Genomic DNA, 21,126 nt, shown 5'->3' on the forward strand with positions numbered 1-21,126 from the left:
TGCAAGTAAAGACTTTCCCGTCCTCCGCTGCCCCTCAGACATTTAGAATTCTTACCTCCAGGGCTCATTCATTCAGTGTCTGACCCCTAAGCTCCTCTGTGTTTGTTTACAGTTCATGTGTTAAGAACCATTGACATTTGAAGATCGTCAGAACTGAAGATAAAACATCTCAAAAAGTATAATGTAAGTGAGCGGGAAACTGCAAAAAGTGGACAGAAACTAACACTGCCAGTAATATCCTTGGAATCCGATATTATCCCAAATGAAATCTGTGCACATGAGTAATCGGTGACTTCAAACTTTAATGTCAATTCCATGTTCCCGTCAAGAACATCCTGCGCTGTCTTCTACCTGGGGAAAGCAGTCGTTGTATTTTGGTCACCCAGTAATGTTCCCTTTGACTTTGAGGCATGGGGGTGTTTCTGTGTACTTCCTCCCTTTCCCCCTAGGACTTTGAAGTTTGGATGAGGACAGGGTGAATAGGGTAAACACCTTATATTTGTGTGGTAGCAGCTCTGTATGTGGCTCATGCTGCTCCATTTTGTATCTCTTAATGATAGACGACAGTAAGAGGCAAACCTGCCTTTTCCTTCCCTTTTCCACCTGCTCCTCTCACCTCTGTTTCAGGCCGGGTTGCTGCGCATTTACTATGTCTTGTACTCTGTGCACTGGAACCAGCATTTCTTCCTTCCTTCCTTCCTTCCTTCCTTCCTTCCTTCCTTCCTTCCTTCCTTCCACTTCCATTCAGACAGCGACTAATACAGCTGGCCCTGGCCTTGTCTCTACAGCTGAGTGTGATCACGAACTTCTGACCCTTTGTTCTACTTCCTTCATGCTAGGCTTACAGAAGTGCATCACTGCACTTGATTTATGATTCTGCAGGTCAGACTCAGGGCTCTTTTAAATGCTAGGCAAACTCCGTCAATGAGTTCCTAAATTTTGAGAGCTTGGTGCTGTGGTTGCTCTGTTACCGGTAGGCACATCAGGTTTACTCAGTGCTTTTCAGACACTCTGGAGACCTGCATGTTCTAGTCACAGGTGCTGCTAAGTGAACATTTAGTCTGTAGTTTCCAGCTTGTTCTGAATCATCAGGAACAGGTCCAAGAACTTGTGCTGAGAAGTCTGACATCCACCATTGCTTCAGATGCTGTTTGGAGTCTTAGTCTAGCTCTCAGATTTTTGTGGATGAGGGGAGAGACTTTGAGAAGTTCAGTTGTTTCTCCAAAGACAGTTGAATATGGGAGGCTTGGAAAAGTTAGTATTTTTGTACTAAGTACCAACCCTGAGTTGGAGATTTCACAGGTCATGCTGCAACTTTTTGTTTGCTAGACAGCATCACTGTGTTTCATATGTATAAGCTTTTCCTTTGTCCCACATTTTAATATCATAACCAGTCTACCATTGTACTTGAAAAAACCTAGATGCCACAGATGTATCATTTACCTGAAGATGGCATGCTGTTTCCTGATCTTTAGCCTGAAGTATGACTGGTTCTGATTTTTAAATCATTGGGTAAGGAAAAGCACTTTTTTTTTTTCATTTTAAATATAGGACATCCCTATTCCTGTGTGGATTGAGTTTGCTATGATTCTGAAGTTCTTTTCTTAGTGTCTGTGAGTGGGAGGTGCTAGTTAGCTGTGTCATGAGCAGCTCTGACTTCACTGTGTATGGAACCTTCTGTCATTGTTCCTCTCCCCTTCAGCTCTGTGAAGCATAGTGTTAGGAGTGACTGACCTCACTTTGTATGGAACCTGATACTTCACACACGGAAGCAAAGATCTTGCCATTGAAATGAACTCATATTTGTAATACATTAGTATTTATTAAAAACTCTTAAGTAATGTTTTGAATTAACGATATTATTGCACATATTTTATATTGTGTCTCTTAGTTCCTGAGTTACATCTTGTATTAGTAAATGAAGTTAGCCCACTTTTTAAAAAATATTCCGTGATACTGGAATTACTAGAAAGTGGGTTATAAACTGTTACTACTCAACTTCTGAGTGTTTTGAGGTATGTCTTAGTTAAAGGATGCTTTTCACATGTTACTTGCTTCATGATGTGGGAACCAAACTGGATCTTGCACATGCAGAGTGCTGCGTGTAAGCAGTCAGTCATCTGTGTATCATTATTACCCTTGGCTTTACAGACACCAGTTCCCTTGTCATTTGTTTTGTAAGCATGGGGTCAGAGTTGCAAATAGATCATCTCCAAAATGAGACTTAGTCTGGGAAGGTAGCTCGGTTGTAGAGCCTGTGTTTGGTATTCAACTTCCAGCATTATAATTGGAAAAATAAAGGAAAAGAGGACTTTCTGATATGGTGTTAATTCCCCACCAAAGGAATTTACTTAAGTTTCATACGTGCTGAAAGGTACATCAGAATGACACTGTATTTGTCCAGTGATGTGAACTGTTTTGAAAACTAGACTGTCACAGTTGTAACTGTTACCAACAGAGTTGCCTCATTGTTTAGCTGTATATGCTTGCCATTGATTTTAGCTTAAAATCAGAATGAAGAATGATCACTTGACTTGTTATTTCTTGTGCTCAGATTTTCTTCAGTTGTTAAGGGTATATTATTGTTACACAAGTAGCCTGAATTTCTCTTTCATGGTGTCAGTCTGTGATGGTTACTGCCATCTACTTGAGGATGTAGAATCTCCTGGGAGATGGGCCTCTGGATATACCTGTGGGAAATTATATCTTGATTGTATTATTCTATGTGGGAAGAAACCTATCTTAATAGTGGTTGGGATTGTTCTCTGGGCAAGGGAGTATTGACTACACAGAACAGAGAAAGCGAGAGCTAGTGCTGCTGCATGTTTCTCTGCTGCTTGACTGTGGGTGTGAGTAATCAACTGTCTCAGGCCTCTACTGCTGTGACTTTCCCACGGTGCAGGGTTTCACCCTTGAGTTGTAAGTTGAAATAAACTCTTTTCTAAGTTGCTTTAGTCAGGTATTTTACACAGCATCAAGAAAGGAAACTAGGGCGGAGTCTCAGTGATCAATCCAGATTATCACCTTCAGGACATGAAATACTCAAGGATACCGTATTGGAAGACTTCCTTCATCAAATATCATGGAGGGAAATTATTAGCAAATAAGCAGTCACCATCTTTTCAGTGTGATGGCATAGCTAATAAGCGTGCTGTTAGGTGTCAGTTTTGTAGTTGCAAAGCTGTTTTCTCAAGAGTCCTGATTTGGTAGATAGCAGACCCAAAGATTTCCAGTGTCCCTGCTAATAAAAAATAGAACTGGAATTTGGATTTTCACCTAAATGTTCATCTGTCTTTACTCCCAATATCAGTTATAGTGCAGAAGTGGTAAAAGTTTATAGGGTGTACATTTTGCTGATTAAAGGAAGTTTGTTGGAGAGTTGATGACAGCTCATCTTGTCCAATCAATTCAGTTAAGGCTAATTGCAGAGTTTCTCACTTCATCTAGGTCTTCTCTTTCTCGTTATTCATTTTAAATACTTCCAGCAGAGTGGTGGACATTCCTCAGTCCTGTCATAAAAATAGAGGGAAAACTGACAAAAGCAAGAAAGAAGTAATGATGTCATGGACTGTTATTTCTGCACCAACCAGCCTGCTCTCTTGAGAACAGTGTTCAGGAGTCTAGATGCACACCACTGCCAGGCAGGAATCCAGGAGTGATAGCTTAGCCATTTAACTTTCCCAGGCTAGGAAGAGAATGGGGTAGGGTGTGACCTTTCTTAGTAGCTTGCTGATAGGGAAAGAAACAAATGCAATCCAACTCCACTTCTTCACCACTTAAAAGTCTGTGTGGAAAGTGAGTCAGTTGGTAGGACAGTGACATGAACAGTAAATTGTGTTTGCCATAAAATACCTGCATAGTCTAAGGAATGGCATTAATTTATTTAATAACAATGCATTCACATTTGCAGATAGCATGAGATTACTAGAGTCATGTAGTGGTGACTTTAAAATAGTTCACACTTCCAACCACCCGCCCAGTAGCTCCTTTGATCCAGGAACAAAAGAGACATACACATTAGCTTATTTTTGAAATGCCTTAGCTAGCTACTCAAAGACTGGGCAGTTCTAATCCTCCCGCAGGTAGCATACTTTCCCCTTCAATACTCATGGCTCAATGCCTTCTAAATCTACTTTTAACTTTGCTGCCCTGTTACCTGCTGTGAGGTCCGCTGGTCTAAATTGCCCAGGACACGTCTGGGGCCACTTTCTGTTACCATCGACATTTCGGATGTAGATTTCTGCAGCTCTAAACCTGATTATTCTCTCTCCCCCAAGTCATAGCGATTCTGCTTCTCCTCCTCTCCAGCATCCTAGCCCAAGCAAATGTAAGGGTCCCGCCCCATCTCCCTTTCTCCCTTTGCCCAGCCATTGGCCACTGACATCTTTATTGATGATCAAAAACCAATTGGGGACCGGGAACAAGGACCTTCAGTGTTTGGACATACAGATTCATGATTGAATCGGGGCATTAGAACCAATCTCCAACAGTAAATTTATTTATTAAGATGTAAAGAGATTCTAAAGAGATGGCTCAGAGGTCAAGAGCACTTGTTGCTCTTGCAGGAGACTCAGTTCTCAGCTCCTACGTAGCAGTCCACAATCATCCCTAACTACCCTCTTCTGACCGCTGCAGGCAATAGGCATGCTTGTGGTACACATAAAATCATGCCAGGAAAACACTCCCACGAAATAGAGTCCTGGTGTTCATTTGTTTTTTTGTGCTTGCTGAGATTAGAGAGCTGCCCAGGTCAAAGCTTACTGACTAAGCTGACTACCCTGCCAGTTAACCTGAGATACATTCTGACAAAGTTCACCTTAGAATATTTTTCTCAATTAACTGATACACATAAGAAAGTTTTCCTTGTAGGCCACACTTGTGAGTCTACTTAAGCACTAATTTAAATTGTTTGCTGAATGCAGATTGCTGAATAAAATGGATTTTGAGGAGTTGTTTTAGGACTGATGTAGCTACTGGGTTCGACCTGAAGCTCAGGAGTCCCTGCTCCTGGCCTCACCCCACCTCATGTTGACATTCATTTTGATTACAGTACATTGGTGTTTACTGGTTTTGTTAAACTTCTAAATATGATCTTTGCAAAACCTTCTGTGGGGGAAAGTCTTCTAAGCTGTTATCAGTATAAATCGGTTCAGATTTTTATTGGAATTAACATCACATGCACTGAACTGATCTGGAAATAAAATACTTACAATCTAACCATGTGTCCTGGATGACCTGTTCTTCCTTGGCATTTTCCAAAAGTGCCAATAAACACCAGCCAAGGCTAGCAGAGCTCAGATTCATCTTGTTCTCTGAGTGAAGACTCTCATCTCTGTCAGTTCCCTTGATAAAACATCAATTCTGACACTCTTGTCCTTTACATTGGTTAAGTTTAAACCCATAGATCTGGCATGGCATTTAAAAGAGATTAAACATGAACATTACCATGTTCTGGTGAAGTTGTTTTTCTGATTTGGAGACAGATATTCTGACAGTAGGTTTTTGTTTTATGAAACACACTGCAGGCCTTTTATTACTTTTTTAAGTAAATTTTTCAACAGAATGACTAACAGGCACAAGCACATACAGTGCTTAGGAAGAACACTGCAGTCCATTGTGTGAGTGCTGAGAACAAAATTTGCATTCCTAGAAAAATTTTCTTCCAATCACAATTCAGAAGGCATTCTTTAATATTCATGGACAGATGACATTAATAACCGGAGAACACTCAGAAAGCACCTCTTCGTTTCATGGGATATTCAACAGAAATTGAATTGGCAGTGAAAAGAGCTGTTTAAACAAAGCAAGTGGTTTAGATCTCACTGTAACAACTGTGGCCAGCTGCAGACTGGGAGTAGAAGAAGCATGGCTGATCCTGCACCCTCTTGAGACTTGTTCACTAGGAGTGTGAAAAGTAGGTGACATGTGTCTTAACTTTCTGGGCTCCTTTGAGTTAAGCATGTGTGTGATGTTAGTTATGTTTCTTGTGTCTAATTTTCACTTTTACAAGAAGTGTTTTACTGACTTGTGGAATACTGGGTTGGGAGGAATGAGGAGCATGAATATTGGAATCTGTTCATGCTTGGATTTTATTTTCTGTTTATTACTGTTGATTGCTTCCAAGTGACAATGTGACAAGAAAGTAGTGAAGAATTTATTAACAGTCCGGCAAACCAGTGTTTAGGGGCAATAATACTTTGCTGTTATTTTCATTAAAAAATACTAGTGGTGGTAGGCTTGGTAGTCCCAGGTGTGGATCCCAAAAGTAGGTACCAACATTCATTTGTTTAGGAGGGATTTCCTTAATTTGTAAGTTCGTATCTTAAACATTTCTCTGGAATATATATATATTCCAGAGGTTCCCAAGTAAATGAAACTCCAGAAAAGCAGAAGGGTCTTTATCTTACCTTTTGACACTGTTTGGAAAAGGCCAGGGTAGTTCCCGTCTGTCTTAGGATACCCGGCTTGTACTGGGGTTCATATCGGCACTGCACTTGGAGTCATAGAGTTTTGAATAGGCAACAGAGGAGAAAAGGACATTGTGATACAGCAACAGAGATGAGCAGATGCGTGGGAATGACTAAGAGTCAGATGGTGGGTTTCTGGTAGCTTCTTGTGGTGGATGAAGCTGTGCCACTGACAGAGTGGGGATGACTGGGGTGGAGAGTGAGCAGGCTTGCTGTTTTCTTCCTGCCTTCAGTGTAGATTTAAATCGTGTTGTTTCAGAGTTAGGTGTGGACACATGGATGCATTCTTTTCTGAGACCAGAAATTAGCATTTAAACAGTACCAGGTTTATTCCACTTTTAAAATGACACTTTAAATTTAGACAAATGCATTTGTGATGGTCATTGAACCATCTTGACTTCTACTAGGACAGCACACAACCATTAAGTTACATCCCAGCTGCTTGTGAGTTGTTAATGGCCTTCTTAAGGGGTGATGGTCAGAATTTAATACATTAGAGTATAATTGTAGTGGTGTTATGAGGGGTATTCTTATAGAAAAAACTGTCTAGGTGAATAAAGTGTAACTGATGTCCCCCAACAGTCTTCCAGAGAGCTGGCTGTATTCTAACCAGCTTTGCTGTAATGCTTCATTAATTTCTAAGACTTGTTCTGTTTATGCCTCCTGTCATGAAGAGAGACATTAATGCTCTAGGGCATGAAGTATTGTGATTGCCATTATTAAATACAACATTGGTGCGGAAACCTTAGAAGGTTCTTGTCCTAGTCAGTGTTTTCACTGCTGTGATGAGACCATAACTAGGGGAGGGAAGGATTTATTTTATTTGATTTACACTTTCATATCACTGGTCATCATTGAAGGGAGTCAGGACAGGAACTCAGACAGGGCAGGAACCTGAAGACAGGAACAGTCTGGGCCAAGAGAATAAAGGCTTGACCAAAAAAGGGCCATGTAACCAAGATGGCTGGATTATTTAGGGAAGGTTGGGGTTTGGGGGGAACCCCAGAGTATTGGGTATATAGATTGAATACAGATGTTTTTAGCATGGGTGAAAAGCACTTTTAAATCTGTCCTTAGCAGACAACCAAAAGAAATGTAAAATCTTGAGCTTATGATATGATAATAGTAGTCAATGCTTACCAGAGCTAGATTAATAGCTTGTTAGAACTCCACTTATCAGTGTTAAAATTCTGAACTTCTGAAGTCTTGATATAACAATAACACAGAGAGCTTGCATTTACATGCCTTAAAACTCATTCTTAGACCTTTATAAGTTGTATAAATTTTAAACTTTTTCCCCCATCCAACCACTTACCATGAGACACAGTGGTTGGTTACTGAGAAATAGTCATTGCAAAAAAGGATAGTTAAAAAGCTACAATGAAATCTGTCTTCTGAATTTATCTCCTGTAGAGTCTGGTAGCAAGGTAAGTTGTGCTCTCCAGTGAGTCCTGAGGCCTGATTTTTACATATGAAGAGAAGACAGCTGTAGTCTTGGGAAAGAAGCTGCTATGCTTGATGCTTTTAAAGCTACAGTTAGCCTTCAGTATCATTAGAGATCTGAGCAGGATAAGTTATAGTTGTTAGCATTCTGTAAGCTCCACCCCCACAGTTCCTAGCAACAGCCAGGTATGTGCTGCCCCACAGTTACCTGGCAACAGCCAAGTATACCTGACATTATAAAAGGGGCTGCTTGCCCCCTCCTCACTCTCTTGCTCTTGCTTCCTCTTGCTCCTCTCTCGCTCTCACCTTCTTCCCTCTTTGTCTCCTCTTTCCCCATTCCCTTCCCTCCTCCTCTCCATATGCTCATGGTCAGCCTCTACTCTTCTACTCTACTCTACTCTACTCTACTCTTCTCTTCTCTTCTCTTCTCTTCTCTTCTCTTCTCTTCTCTTCTCTTCTCTTCTCTTCTCTCGCTCTCGCTCTCGCTCTCGCTCTCGCTCTCGCTCTCTCTGCCCTACTACCCTCTTGACTCCCCTCCCCAAGCCCTGAATAGACTCTATTCTATACTATACCATCATGTGGCTGGTCCCTCAGGGGGAAGGGCTGCCTCAGCATGGGCCCACTGAGGCACCCCCTTTCTTCACACCTCCATAGAACATATCCCCCCTCTCTTTATCTTTTTATAAATACAACATTGGTGTCGAAACCCAGGACATACCCCCTCTCTCTTTTTCTTTTTTTGCTTTTTAAAATTTCTATTTACACTATATTTATTGGAATTTCAAAAGAGAAAAAGAGCCTGAAGCAGTTCATGGGAGAAAATGATGTGAATTCTGTGAACATCCCCCCCCCCAAATATGTTTAGTTTGTACTGGGGTTAAATTTGGAATGGCAAACAGTGAGGTCTGGCTTGCTTTATATTTCTGAATGAAGCAGCTCAAAAATAGAATCATTTCTATAATCCAGAGGAACGGATGGACTCCTGAGAAGTAATCAACTAAAGGAAAGAATAAATTTTGTTCTTCCAAATTGCCCAAGTCTCAAGCAACTGCGGCTGTGCTTTAGAGTTTGTTAATATAGTAAGATAATTGCATAATTAAATACACTATGGAATTCCAATAATTGGAAACTTGGTTTCCTTGTCACAACACACAACTTGCTGATGCTGAAAAGCACAGGCAGTATTTTCAAACCCGAGGACCATTCTCTCCTGACACGCCCTCTGCAGTGTTTTGCGGCTCCTCTTGCAGATCTGAGACTCGTCCATTGCAGATTATTTTTAGTCTGTTGGATTTAGAAAGGTGAATCAAAACAGGAAGTCCCAAGGTCTGACCTGCCTGCCTAGACCATGCGGGCTGTGGATTGCTTCTCTGAAAGTCCCTTTGGTGATATTTAGATAAAGTGATCTGAACATGCGGGTAGTTCAACTCAGGACATACCCTCTCTTTATCTTTGTATATAAACATCAATAGTAGAAGTATAATCTAAATAGCCTATGTATAAATTAAATGGCAGAAATGTCCCCATTACCTAGATGGTTGCTCTAGACTCCTGTGGTCTCCATGACCGGGCCAGTGGTGATAGGTCTTCAGCTGTCATATAGGACAGCATTTATCTTCAGCTGCCACACAGAGCTGTGGGCCTTTGGGACTGGGGGTGGCATGGAATATGGAAATGACAAGGGATATTGAGGGCTTAATTAGCATTTGGGAAATCGGGACAGTGAATTCAGGGTCATTGCATCTCCCAGAGGAGGAGGTTGGAATCTGTCTGAGTGGTAAGGTCTAAATTTTTTTTTTTTTGACAGATACCACGGGTGTAAAGGAAGGTACCAGTTGGTGGCCTAAGATCCCAAGTGTATAGCTCTCATTTTTTTGTTACATAGAGGGAGCAGGGATGGATTAGGTCTGGTAGTTATAGAGCTGGGGCCTAGATGAGGGGCTATGGAGCTTCTGCTAAGGCTTGGTACTGGGTGAGAAAGGATTCATGTGAGGGTCATAGAGCGGGTAGATGAGGAGGGGAAGGAGGGCATCAGGAATGTAGGAAGCTGGCTATTCTTAGGGCCATCATCTCCTTTTGATAGAGGGATCTGCATGGGACTGCATTTTCTATTCAGGGTAATGGTTAGTCCCAAGGTGACCTGAAGGGTGGACAGTTGGACCTTAGTGAGACTCTGTTAGCCCCAACTGGACAGGAAGTCTTTTAGAAGAGCAGAGGCGCCAGTTAAGCTAATTTGTAGAGATGGATTGCAGAGGAGACTTCATACTGTATAATTTTAGATTTGAGGAGAGAGAGAGAGAGATCATCAGCCAGAGCCTGGCCAAATAGGTATGGGCTATCCTGGAACCCCTGGGGTAGGGCAGTCCAGGTGCCTTAGGTAGAGAGGGGAATGTTAAGGTGAGTCCAGGTGACAGCAAGGATGTTTTGTAACTGAGTGTCAAGGGGAATAAAAAAGAAAGCATCCTCGAGGTTCAGGACTGAGAAATGGGAGGTTCCTGAGGGGATAGTGGATAGGAGAGTGTTGTGTAAGGGTTAGCTATGATAGGGTAGAGCGGGACCACTGCAGAATGCGTGAACTGGAGATCTTGAATCAGGTCACAGACCCCTTTGGGATTTTTAGCTGCAAGAATGGAAGTGCTAAAGGGGTGAAGTAGTTTATAAATTAATTGATTGATGCTTATCCACAGCTAGCTTAAAAACGGATGTAACTCGGACTGGTTTATTTGGTTTTGGCAATTACTGAGGGATAATCCCTAGTAAACTTTTCTAGTGGCTGGACTGGCTACTTCCCCAGCTGTGGACCCTAAATACTTGCTGTTTGAATCTTTCTGGGTTATTTCTGCTCTAGCAGTCCAATGTCCTGGGGGTGCATTTTACTCAGACATGTGCTTCTGGTCTAATGGATACCTCCTGTTCTCCTTGTCTTCTCGTCCTCTGTTTCTCTCCCTCTCCCTCTCCCTCTCCCCCTCCCCCTCTCCCTCTCTCCTCCCTCTTCCTCTTCCTTTCCCTCTCTTTCTTTCCCCCTCCACCATCCCCTCCCCTTCCCAAGGAAATGCTGTGTTGGAACCATTAGGTTGGGTGGCTAGAAGGAGGAAAAGGGCTTCTGGCTGACTTGGGGTCAGGCAAATGGGGTGTTCAAAGGAAATAGAGTCTCCCACTTTGGCTGGAAGCTCTCTTACCAATAAGGGAATGGCACAGGTTGGCACCACCAGAAAAAGAATGGGTGAGAGGAACATCCCTGAAAATGCAGTTGAGAAGTGGGGTCTGGTGAGGTTGGTAAGGCTGCCCCCGCCCTGATCAAAGGGAAATGAGAAGGAGAGGTGGGTCCTCTAAACTCCATCAGGCTGAGTAAGTGGCCCTGGTGTTCAAGAAGGAGGAGATGGGTCACATAATGCCTACTCAGAGCTCTCTGTTAGAGATGACAATGGTCAAGCCAAGGGAGCCCAGACCCATTCAGTTGGCCATGGCTAGGCCTAAAAGGTAGGCTGGAGGGTGATCTGAGTCTGATGTCCCTGTGCTATGAGGACATGGGGCAAGTTAACAGCCCAGTGTTCACTCTTGAAGGCACTTGGACATAGCTGGGGTAGCCTGAGGAGCTTAGGGCAGGCCTGGGCCAAGTTACCCTCCTGATCACACTTGAATCAGGAGGTATTAATCTATTCTAATCCTCTAATCTAATCTAGTGACTCCCAGCCAAAGTTCCCAATACCTGCATTTAGAATTGCTCTGCCTCTTTCTGTTGCATGTGTGTTCTCATTGTGGCTTCTGATCCCTCACCTTGTGAATCTTCTCTATCCCTCTGCCCTTTCCCTGGCTGGGATCAGAAGTCTAAGCCCTCTTATCTCATCTGCCCAATCATTGGCTCATCAACTTTTTTTTTTTTTAACCAATCAGAGGTAATTGGGGAGCAATGCTTGCATAACATTGAAACAGGAGATTCTTAGGATAATCATTACAATGCCATTTCTAGACTGCAACCAGATATAGGGCCATAGAGATCAGCATTTGAATAATACAAGGGTAATCTTTATACAGTGTACAACAACATGCCAACATTTCCCCCTTTTAGTCTAACAAAAGACTTTTTTTTTTCAATCTTTATTAACTTGAGTATTTCTTATTTACATTTCGTTATTCCCCTTCCTGGTTTCCAGGCCAACACTCCCCTAACCCCTCCCCCTCCCCTTCTATATGGGTGTTCCCCTCCCCACTCTCCCCCCAACAATCCCATTCACTGGGGGTTCAGTCTTGGCAGGACCAAGGGCTTCCCCTTCCACTGGTGCTCTTACTAGGATATTCATTGCTACCTATGAGGTCAGAGTCCAGGGTCAGTCCATGTATAGTCTTTAGGTAGTGGCTTAGTCCCTGGAAGCTCTGGTTGCTTGGCATTGTTGTTCATATGGGGGTCTCGAGCCCCTTCAAGCTCTTCCAGTCCTTTCCCTGATTCCTTCAACGGGGGTCCCGTTCTCAGTTCAGTGGTTTGCTGCTGGCATTCGCCTCTGTATTTGCTGTATCCTGGGTGTGTCTCTCAGGAGAAAAAAGGACTTTTTTCTAATAACAAGCTATAAACAATAATAATAATTATGAAAACTATCAGGTAAGATTTATATTAATAATATCCAGCCCATGTATATTTGGCATCCTTGAGAACATATTCTACTGTCTGTCCTGTGTATGCAATGTGCGATGTGTACAGCTCAGCCAAAGATGGTTCTTTGCTCCCTGTTTGAGCAGGTAAGGCATCTGTGTTTCTTTATCTGTTAGTTTGGACTGTATAACCAAGGACGGCATGTAATAATAAGTCATGAGGACTCTTGAGCCAATGAGATTCATTGACTCTGCATAGTTGACGTCCTGCCTGGAGACAGTTTTATATCTCAGCCAGTCTCAGAACTGTCCCCGTGCAGAGGGATCAGTATATAAGTTACTTGCTTTGTTGGTCTTTCTGATTTCTTTCTTTCTGTCTGCAGCCAAGATCTTCAGAAGTCTCAACCTGTCAAATCTGATTTTTATTGTTTTGAAAGGAATTCAGTTTTTCTGTTCCTGTAGAAACAAACACAAACCCCCTTCCCCAGTATAACACATTTCCTGCCTTCCCTTCTGAAGTTAGGACATCCCTGATTTGCTTCATCAGTTTTTTCCACAATCCAGTGTCTCAGCAGCTGTCGCTTTTTTTTTTCTACTCACATTCAAAAAATGTTAAGTTCATAAAGCCCTGTGCATTTATCTCTGCGGGGTTCATTATTCTCTTTGTTGGTTAGCATCTTAAAGCATAAGTGGATCTCTCCACAGCTGCTTGTTGTGTCGGATTGTGTGGTATTACCTGCTTTATATTATAATGTGTAAAAATGGTTTCATTTTACTAGAGACATGCTGGATCGTTGTCAGTCTTCATTTGTATAGGCATTGCCATAATTGCCACAACTTGTGATAATGCGTAATTACTGACTCAGGTTTTTCAGAACGTAAAGCAGTTGCCCATCGAAATCCTGAGATGTGTCTATGGTATGGTGCACATCCTTTAATTTTCCAAACTCTGCAAAATGAAGCACATCCACTTGGCAAATTCCTTGGGTGTGCTTTTGGTTACTCCCTCAGGTCATAGAGCTTTGTTACATAAACAAGTAGGATATTTCCTTATACTTTCCTTGGCTTGTTGTCAAGTGATAGTAAAATCCTTTTTAAACCTTTGCTGTTAACATGGTGTTTCTCATGAAGTCCTGAGCTTCAATTTCATTACTGCTTTGTGCTAGAGGGCCTGGTTGGCCCATATGTGATCTGATATGTGTTATATACAGTGGGTGACTTCTAATTCCTATAACTTGTAGTTGAATAAATAGTGATGTTAATTTGGAATCATCCTTAATAAGTTCAGCAGTTTCTGTATGCAAAACAATTCTTTCTGCATATTGTGAGTCAGTTACTATATTAAGAGAATCTGCAAAATCTAATAATACCATAAGAACTCATATTACTCTGATGGTTAAACTGACTCGTAAGGTCCCTGAGCCACTCTACTTGCTTTTTTTCTGACCGATAACTCGCTTTTCCTGATTTATTTGCATCACTATAAAATGTAGGGACTCCAGAAATTGTAATCCCTTTATTTTATGAGGGAGGAACCAATTAGTTCTTTATATAAATTGCAGTTGTTTGCACACACACACACACACCCCAAATTACTGCAGGCTCTTTGCCAGCATTCATTTCTGCCCATAATGAGGCAATCAACATTAGTAAAAGGTACCACAGTCTCAACCAGATCTATTCCAGGTAATTGACCAAGTCTCATTTTTCCTTTCAGAATCAATTCAGAAACCTTTTCTATATAGGTTTTTAATTTTTTATTCTGTTTGTGTGCTAAAAATATACATTTTAAGATAGAAATTTCTGTGTGCATAAAAATTTCTGTGGGAGAATGACTAGAAAGCAAAATTACTGTTACAGGACATCTTTGGATCAAGATGATCTACATGTTCATCTTGTAATTTCTTACCAGAGCCAATTCTTTTTCAGCTGATAATTTTCCTGGACTATTTAGGCTTTTCTCACTTTGTAAGATTTGAAATAAATTACTTTGCTCTTGAGTAGTTAATTCACTTGTGGACCTTAACCAATTAATGTCTCCCAACAATTTTTTGAAAATCATTGAGGGTCCATAATTAGTCTCTCCTGATTTGTACCATCTGTAGTCAGATATTTTATAGATTTATTTTACACCCTAGGTAATTAATAGGATCTCCTCTTTGTATTCTTTTTAGGAGCAATTTGTAATCCCCAGCAAGGCAAAATTCTCTTTATTTCATTAAATATTTTTCTAAAGGTATTTAAATCTGAATCAGCCAGTGAGATATCATACATATGGTAAATTATGGATTGAGGAAACTACTTACAAATTATTTCTAATGGCTATTACACCAAATATTGTTATAAGGTAGGACTATTCAACGTTTCTTGTGGCAAGACTCTGCAGTGGTACCTTTTGGTTGGCACAGTGGCCACTGTGAAGGCATCTTTACCTGCTTGTTCCTGTGGAGGAATTGTGAGAAAGCATCTTTCAAACCAGTCTCTATCATAGACCATTCCTTGGGTAACAAGGAAGGCCATGAGATTCCAAGCTGCAATGATTTTACTAATTGTTTTTAGGTCCCTCAACATTCTCCATTTGACAGATTTCTTTTTAATGACAAATACAGGAGAGTTCTAAGGGCTGTGTTGATCCTCTAGTTGCTCTTGGACTACTTGTTCCAATGCCTGTACATTTTCTTTTGTCATAGGTTTTTGCCCTACCCAAACTGGTTGGTCAGTCTACCATCTCGGTGGTGAGGCCATTGGTGGTTTTTCAGCAGTGGCTCCCCCAAATAAAGTTGGAGCGTTAATCTCTGCTGTCTCTGGTTTATAGACAGTTTGGACAGTCTCAGACTGTTCTTGATAGCATTTTATAATGCATTCATCAGGAGCATCCTTCATTTTATGGTTTGTCTCTCAAGTTGGAGGAATGCTGATCCGTGTTTCCCATTGCTGTAAAACAGATCTCTTCCCTCATAAATTCACGGCTACATCAGCCACAAATGCCCTTAGTTTTCCTATTGGACCTGTTTGCTGAGCCGTCCGTCTCACCAGCCACTCTCCACAGATGTCCCTTAGCTGAATGAAAAGATGAGTGCATGGGTAAATGGATAAAATGAAGGGGTGCATCCAAATTATGTTTTTGGGTACTGGAAGAGTATATTCAGACTTGAGTAGTAAGCATATTTATCTCTTAAAGAACGGAGTCTGCAATTTTTCTGTCTTTCTAGAAGTCATTGAAGAGGCAACCCAGAATCTGCTGACAATGCAAGTTGCTATAACTATTGGAGTTATAAATCAGACATTTAAAACTGGTCTGTAAAGCCCCATTTTCCAAACATGCTGTGTTTTTATCTTTTGTAGTGCTTCCACTTCTCATTCAGAGAACTCGGTTCATACCAAATCAGTTTCTGCTATATCATCAGATTCTATTTCAACCTCTGCAGACAACTTCTCTCCTGATCTGAGGGTATGTATGTTTTATCTATACTGTTCAGTTTCTTTCCAGCACTATCGGTTGAACCTGTAATAATGAAGTAGGTGAGAACAGAAAATTCTCAAAGCCCACACTCGTTATTTGTGATGGTTTGTATGTGCTAGGCCCACGGAATCACACTATTAGAAGGTGTGGCTCTGTTGGAGTAGGTGTGTCACTGTGGGATGACCCAGCTGCCTGGAAGCCAGTCTTCCACTAGCAGCCTTTAGATAAAGGTGTAGAACTCTGAGCTCTTCTTGCACCATGCCTGCCTGAGTGTTGCCGTGCTCCCACCTTGATAATGAACTGAACCCCTGAACCTATAAGCCAGCCCCAATTAAATGTTGTCTTTATAAGAGTTGCCTTGGTCATGGTGTCTATTAACAGCAGTAAAACCCTAACTAAGACACTGTTCTAGACAAGGCCAGTAAATTTGAATGTTTACTTACTATTTTAAAATTGAATGATTCATTCCTTAAGTTAATATGTTTAAGTATTTTGAGACATTTCTTTTGTGATATGATTTTTCCTGAATAATTCTGTAGTAACAGGGAATAAATAGTTAACATACATTGAAAATGTACTATAGCCAACCGTTACTCTAATATGTCCATAGTCTCATAGCTAATACTGTACTGTACTTTACTGTATTGCCAGTTGCATTAGTCAGGGTTCTGTAAAGGAACAGAATTGATGGGATGATGAGTGTGTCTTACGGGCTGTGGTCCTAGCAGTCCTGATGGAAAGGCACAGAATGTGGTAGCTGTGCAGTCTGTGAGACTGGATGTCTTCAGCAGTCTCGATCTGGTGCTGCAATGCCAGAGAGCTTGTGGGGAATGGCTTTCTTCAGTCTGCGTTAGTATCTGGAAGAAGTAGATTTTATCAACAGTGAAAGAGTGTCTCATCAGCAGAATAGATGAACTTGACAGTAAGAGTGAGGACAAGCAGGCAAAGAGCAGAAGCTTCCTTCTTCCCTGTCCTTTTGTGCACACTGCCACCAGAAGGTGTGGCTCAGGTAAAGGGTAGGGCTTCCCACTTCCAATGACCTAGTCAAGAAAGCCCCTCACAGGAGTGCCCACCGCTTGGGTTTTAGTTGATGCCAGATAGTCAAGTTGACAGCCATGGTTAGCCACCACACCACTGTTCTATCCTGTTGAACCTGATTCTGTAGGTAAGTCACATAAGTCCTCGGTGATGGATCACTCCTACATACTGCGGGACCTTTTAAAAGTGTTCCAGCATTCATGTCTTATCTCTACAAAGTTACCACATCAGTGAAGCACTGAAGCACAGTATATCTGTGGACTCTCTGCTTTTCTTTAAACACTTACCTATAGGTGATGGAAGAATGCATTTTTTTTTTGTATGTTATTAATTCAACCCTTTCCTCAGGATTTCTTTTTAGACAGCAGACATTCATTTTCAAGATTCTGAAAGATGGGAAGTCTAGGTTCAAATGTCTGCAGCATTTTCTTCCTGGTTTTATTCAGCCATGGTGGAGAATATAAATATCTTCAGTAATGAAGTTCTTGCTGTTGAGAATTGTTGAGACTATTATCTTTTTAACAACTACATGAAGACAGGTTAGGGATCTATAAAGGTTCTAATACACTTGTTATCTTTTGCGTAACACTGGATTAAAGGCCTGTCTCCAGCCTCAGGGCTTATGTTCATAATCTGTGTGTGTGTGCGTGTGTGCGTGTGCGTGCGTGTGTGTGTGTGTGTGTGTGTGTGTGTGTGTGTGTGTGTGCGTGCGTGCTTGCGTGCGTTCGCTATTACAGTGTCCTGGTTAGCATCGGAAGAGCTCGTGCATTCAGGTTTTACTTGGTGCTAGTAACAGTGGGTGTAAGTCTTACTGCTCTCCTTATTAACACTAACACATACATGGTTCATATCTATTTTTGTCTATTATTGGGTTAATCAAAATAAAGTAGGGCATAAGCTTAATTTTTAACTGCTTGGGTCTACTTGTGGTCAGATTTTTTTACTTAAAACCAGAATTGGTTCAAAGTGTTAAAAACAAATTTTACCTCTACTGTCACCATCGCTGTATAACGCAGCCTCAACCTATGGGTTGCGACTCCTTTGGCAAACCTGTCCCCAAAAGCATTTACATTGTGATTCATGACAGTAGCAAAATTACAGTTACAAAGTAGCAGCAAAATTAACTCTATGGTTGGAGGTCACCGCACTATGAAGAACTGTATTAAAGGGTCACACCATTAGGAAGGTTGAGGACCTTGGCATAGAGGCTTCTCTCCTTGTCTTAGGATACTCTATCTGCCATAAATAGTAAGTGACTGGCTCACACTCACACGTAATGAAGCCAGGGTGTTCATCAATAACATGAAATGTTACTATTTACTATTCTTCTTAGGTCAGCTTAATTTTACATCAGTTTAAAGTTAAAGAAAAGCTGCTTAACTGTTAGTGAAGAGTTCCTGTATAGGTCATACATAGTGTCTTATGTTATTAGTATAGTTAGACTACTGTAGTATAGTATAGTATAGTATAGTATAGTGTGTGAGTGAGTGTGTGTGTGTGTGTGTGTGTGTGTGTGTGTGTGTGTGTGTGTCTGAGACATGTAGTGAAGCAGTACTTACTCCATTGCTGAAGTCTGCCTTTGATTGATATCTCCATAGTGTCGCTCTGTTCTCTCTGCTCCCAGAACTTACCCAGAACATCTGACAGTGGTGTCAATAAGGCATTCCATTACTGTCACAGTTCTGACTCTTGCTCCCATTGATTCTCAGTGTGAAGAAGCTGACCCAGTGTTCTGTGGAATGTGTACCACTTTGCTCATTGTCAAACTGGGGTTGCAGGTAGTGGGAAGACCTCACAGATGAAGTGCTATGTCCTCAGCCTTGTCAAGGTGACAATCTGTCACCACAGCTCTTCACCCTAGCACGCACCTGACTACTTAACCGCTTGAGGAGTTCAGTTTATCTAATATTTATCTAATATTCTGTCTCCTTATGTTCAGTCTTCAGAAAGAAGTTATTACATATAGCCCATCCTTGAGGGCGGAACATTTGTGTATATTTTTTGGTATTATTAATGTGAGATGTTTTTCTCTGCCTTCCCTTGTTGAATTACTTATCTCACTGTTTACTTCATTGTGGGCCTGTAATGCACATTTTAGAGTGACTGTGCTCTCACTGTAGAGACTCCCACTGGGAAGGTCTTTCATAAGGTCTCACACCTTGGTGATGTTTGAAAGTTCTTTATGCATCGTGAGATACTCATCCAGTACCCTGCCCTGTGCCCTAGTCATAATATTGTAGTCTGTTTTTTCCAAAGGATCCTGTTTCCCCTTTTTCTCTTCTTTGATTTATTCTTCAACATATAAAAAATGGGTCTTAGGGTTGGGGATTTAGCTCAGTGGTAGAGCGCTTGCCTAGCAAGCGCAAGGCCCTGAGTTCGGTCCCCAGCTCCGAAAAAAAGAAAAAAGAAAAAAAAATGGGTCTTGGTCATACCCTCTTACGCATGCACTCACACACACACACACACACACACACACACACACACACACACACCCTCCCACCCTGGTTCCTGTTACCCACCAATACTTCAACAAGTCATCCTTCACTTCATGTTCCCTGCCCTAACTCTCTGGTGACTTTTTCTTATACAAATAAATATAACTACAGTGAGTTTTCCCCTGTAGTGACCATGTCGTGTCCAGGAGAACTTTCCAGAGTGTTCCTTCCCACTTTTCATCTCCTGCATCCCCCATGCTCACTCGTCTGCAGTGTTCCCTGAGTCATTTGTGCACGTGCACACGCGTGTGTCTGTGTGTGTGTGTGTGTGTGCGCGCGCGCGCGCACACGCCACCCCCCCCAGGAAGGACACAAGATTGGCGGGTGGGGTTAATCACGGACCACACTGGCACCTTTGTACACATTGCTATGTAGGAGGCGTCTTGACAGCATGACCTTGATTCTGTATCTGCTTCTTAGAAAAGTGGAACATGTTTCCCAAGGTCAGGATTTAATTTGATACTCCCTGTTAATAAGGTTATTGATATCACTTAAGACTTCTCTAAATAAGTCTACACAAAGATCTAGTGTCACTGATTGTAAATGTGCTCTGCATCCTTGGAGTGGTTCACTGGAAGCAGAGTGGGCTTTGGACTTTCCTACTCTTATGATGGGACACAGGGCACTCTTTTAGCTCTGGAACCAAGTAAGTTCACTGCCACTTGGACCTTTTTTTCTCACCTGTGAAATTGAGGATTAAAACTTACTTTATTTTTATGCTATTTAGGATTTATTGTGAAAATATGCAGGTTTTTTAGTGAATGTAAGATTTTTTTAATTTTTAGGCATTTAGAAAATACTTTAGAAAAATTGCAATTTCAAATTGTATGTGGCAATACTGCAGTTTATATAATTTGACTTAAAGTTAGTGTAGTAAGGTTATAATTTCAAATAAAGGTAAACAGTCTAAAATGAAATTTGAATGAAAAAAATAGCCTTTGAATACAGGCTATTTCTTTGAATATTTCTTTGTTACATATCCCCATCTAGGTCCTGAGGGAGGCAAACAAATTAGCAGAAATGGAGGAACCAGCCCTGCTTCCAGGAGAGAACATCAAAGATATGGGTCTGTAATGCTGTTTACATTTCGTTCCTTTCTGTCCGTTCATTCTCCTGTAGAGTGCAAGACTTCTCCCTCCAGCCTGCGTGCTGCCAGCCCAGACCCAGAGCTGTTGGCAGCGATCCTGTCTGGCTGCAGGAAATGTAGGTTCAGTGCTATTCTTCTTAAGTTGTTGCCGAGCTCTGTGAAGAAGAGTTTTATTATTGTGAATCACTTCATTCAGCCACTGTTGTTGGCCAGCTAAAAACATTATACAAGCGATTTTTATTAAAGTACAGCATCTTATTTTCTATTTTTGTAACTTTCTTCCTGGAATAAGTTCAGGTTATCTTTCAGATGACATCTTTGATGTTCATTGCAGAACAAGCATCTGTGTGCAGACAAGGCTTGCGCTATGCTTCGTGTTCTTGCCATGCTGTTCACAAAGCAGATATTCATAGATTTGGGGAGTGGTTTCTTAGCTAAGTAAAGTAAGCACCATCTTTCATGCGTTATCACTGTGGATGCTAAGTGATGGGAGTCGTGCCATAGTGATCTTTAGGGTAATATTGTGGGAGAGACAGTAGCTTGCTT

At 41.5% G+C, this 21,126-nt stretch overlaps 1 protein-coding gene across 4 annotated transcripts in view; it reads left to right on the top strand.

The window, feature by feature from the left end:
* Positions 1-21,126, top strand: part of Mtmr2 (myotubularin related protein 2) — a 50,465-nt gene that overhangs the window by 8,340 nt on the left and 20,999 nt on the right. For 2 of the 4 annotated variants that reach the window (XM_039081339.2, NM_001108123.1), the window contains exons 2-3: positions 15,843-15,948; positions 20,484-20,559. In XM_039081339.2, coding sequence (XP_038937267.1) covers positions 20,514-20,559 — 46 coding nt within the window. In that variant the 5' untranslated portion in view covers positions 15,843-15,948; positions 20,484-20,513. Of the gene's footprint in view, positions 1-112; positions 184-5,672; positions 5,915-15,842; positions 15,949-20,483; positions 20,560-21,126 lie in introns of those variants that run through there. The other 2 variants (XM_063265326.1, XM_006242522.4) reach the window with 2 other exon arrangements.

This window comes from Rattus norvegicus, chromosome 8, assembly GCF_036323735.1.
Source record: "Rattus norvegicus strain BN/NHsdMcwi chromosome 8, GRCr8, whole genome shotgun sequence".
Taxonomy (NCBI): Eukaryota; Metazoa; Chordata; class Mammalia; order Rodentia; family Muridae; genus Rattus; species Rattus norvegicus.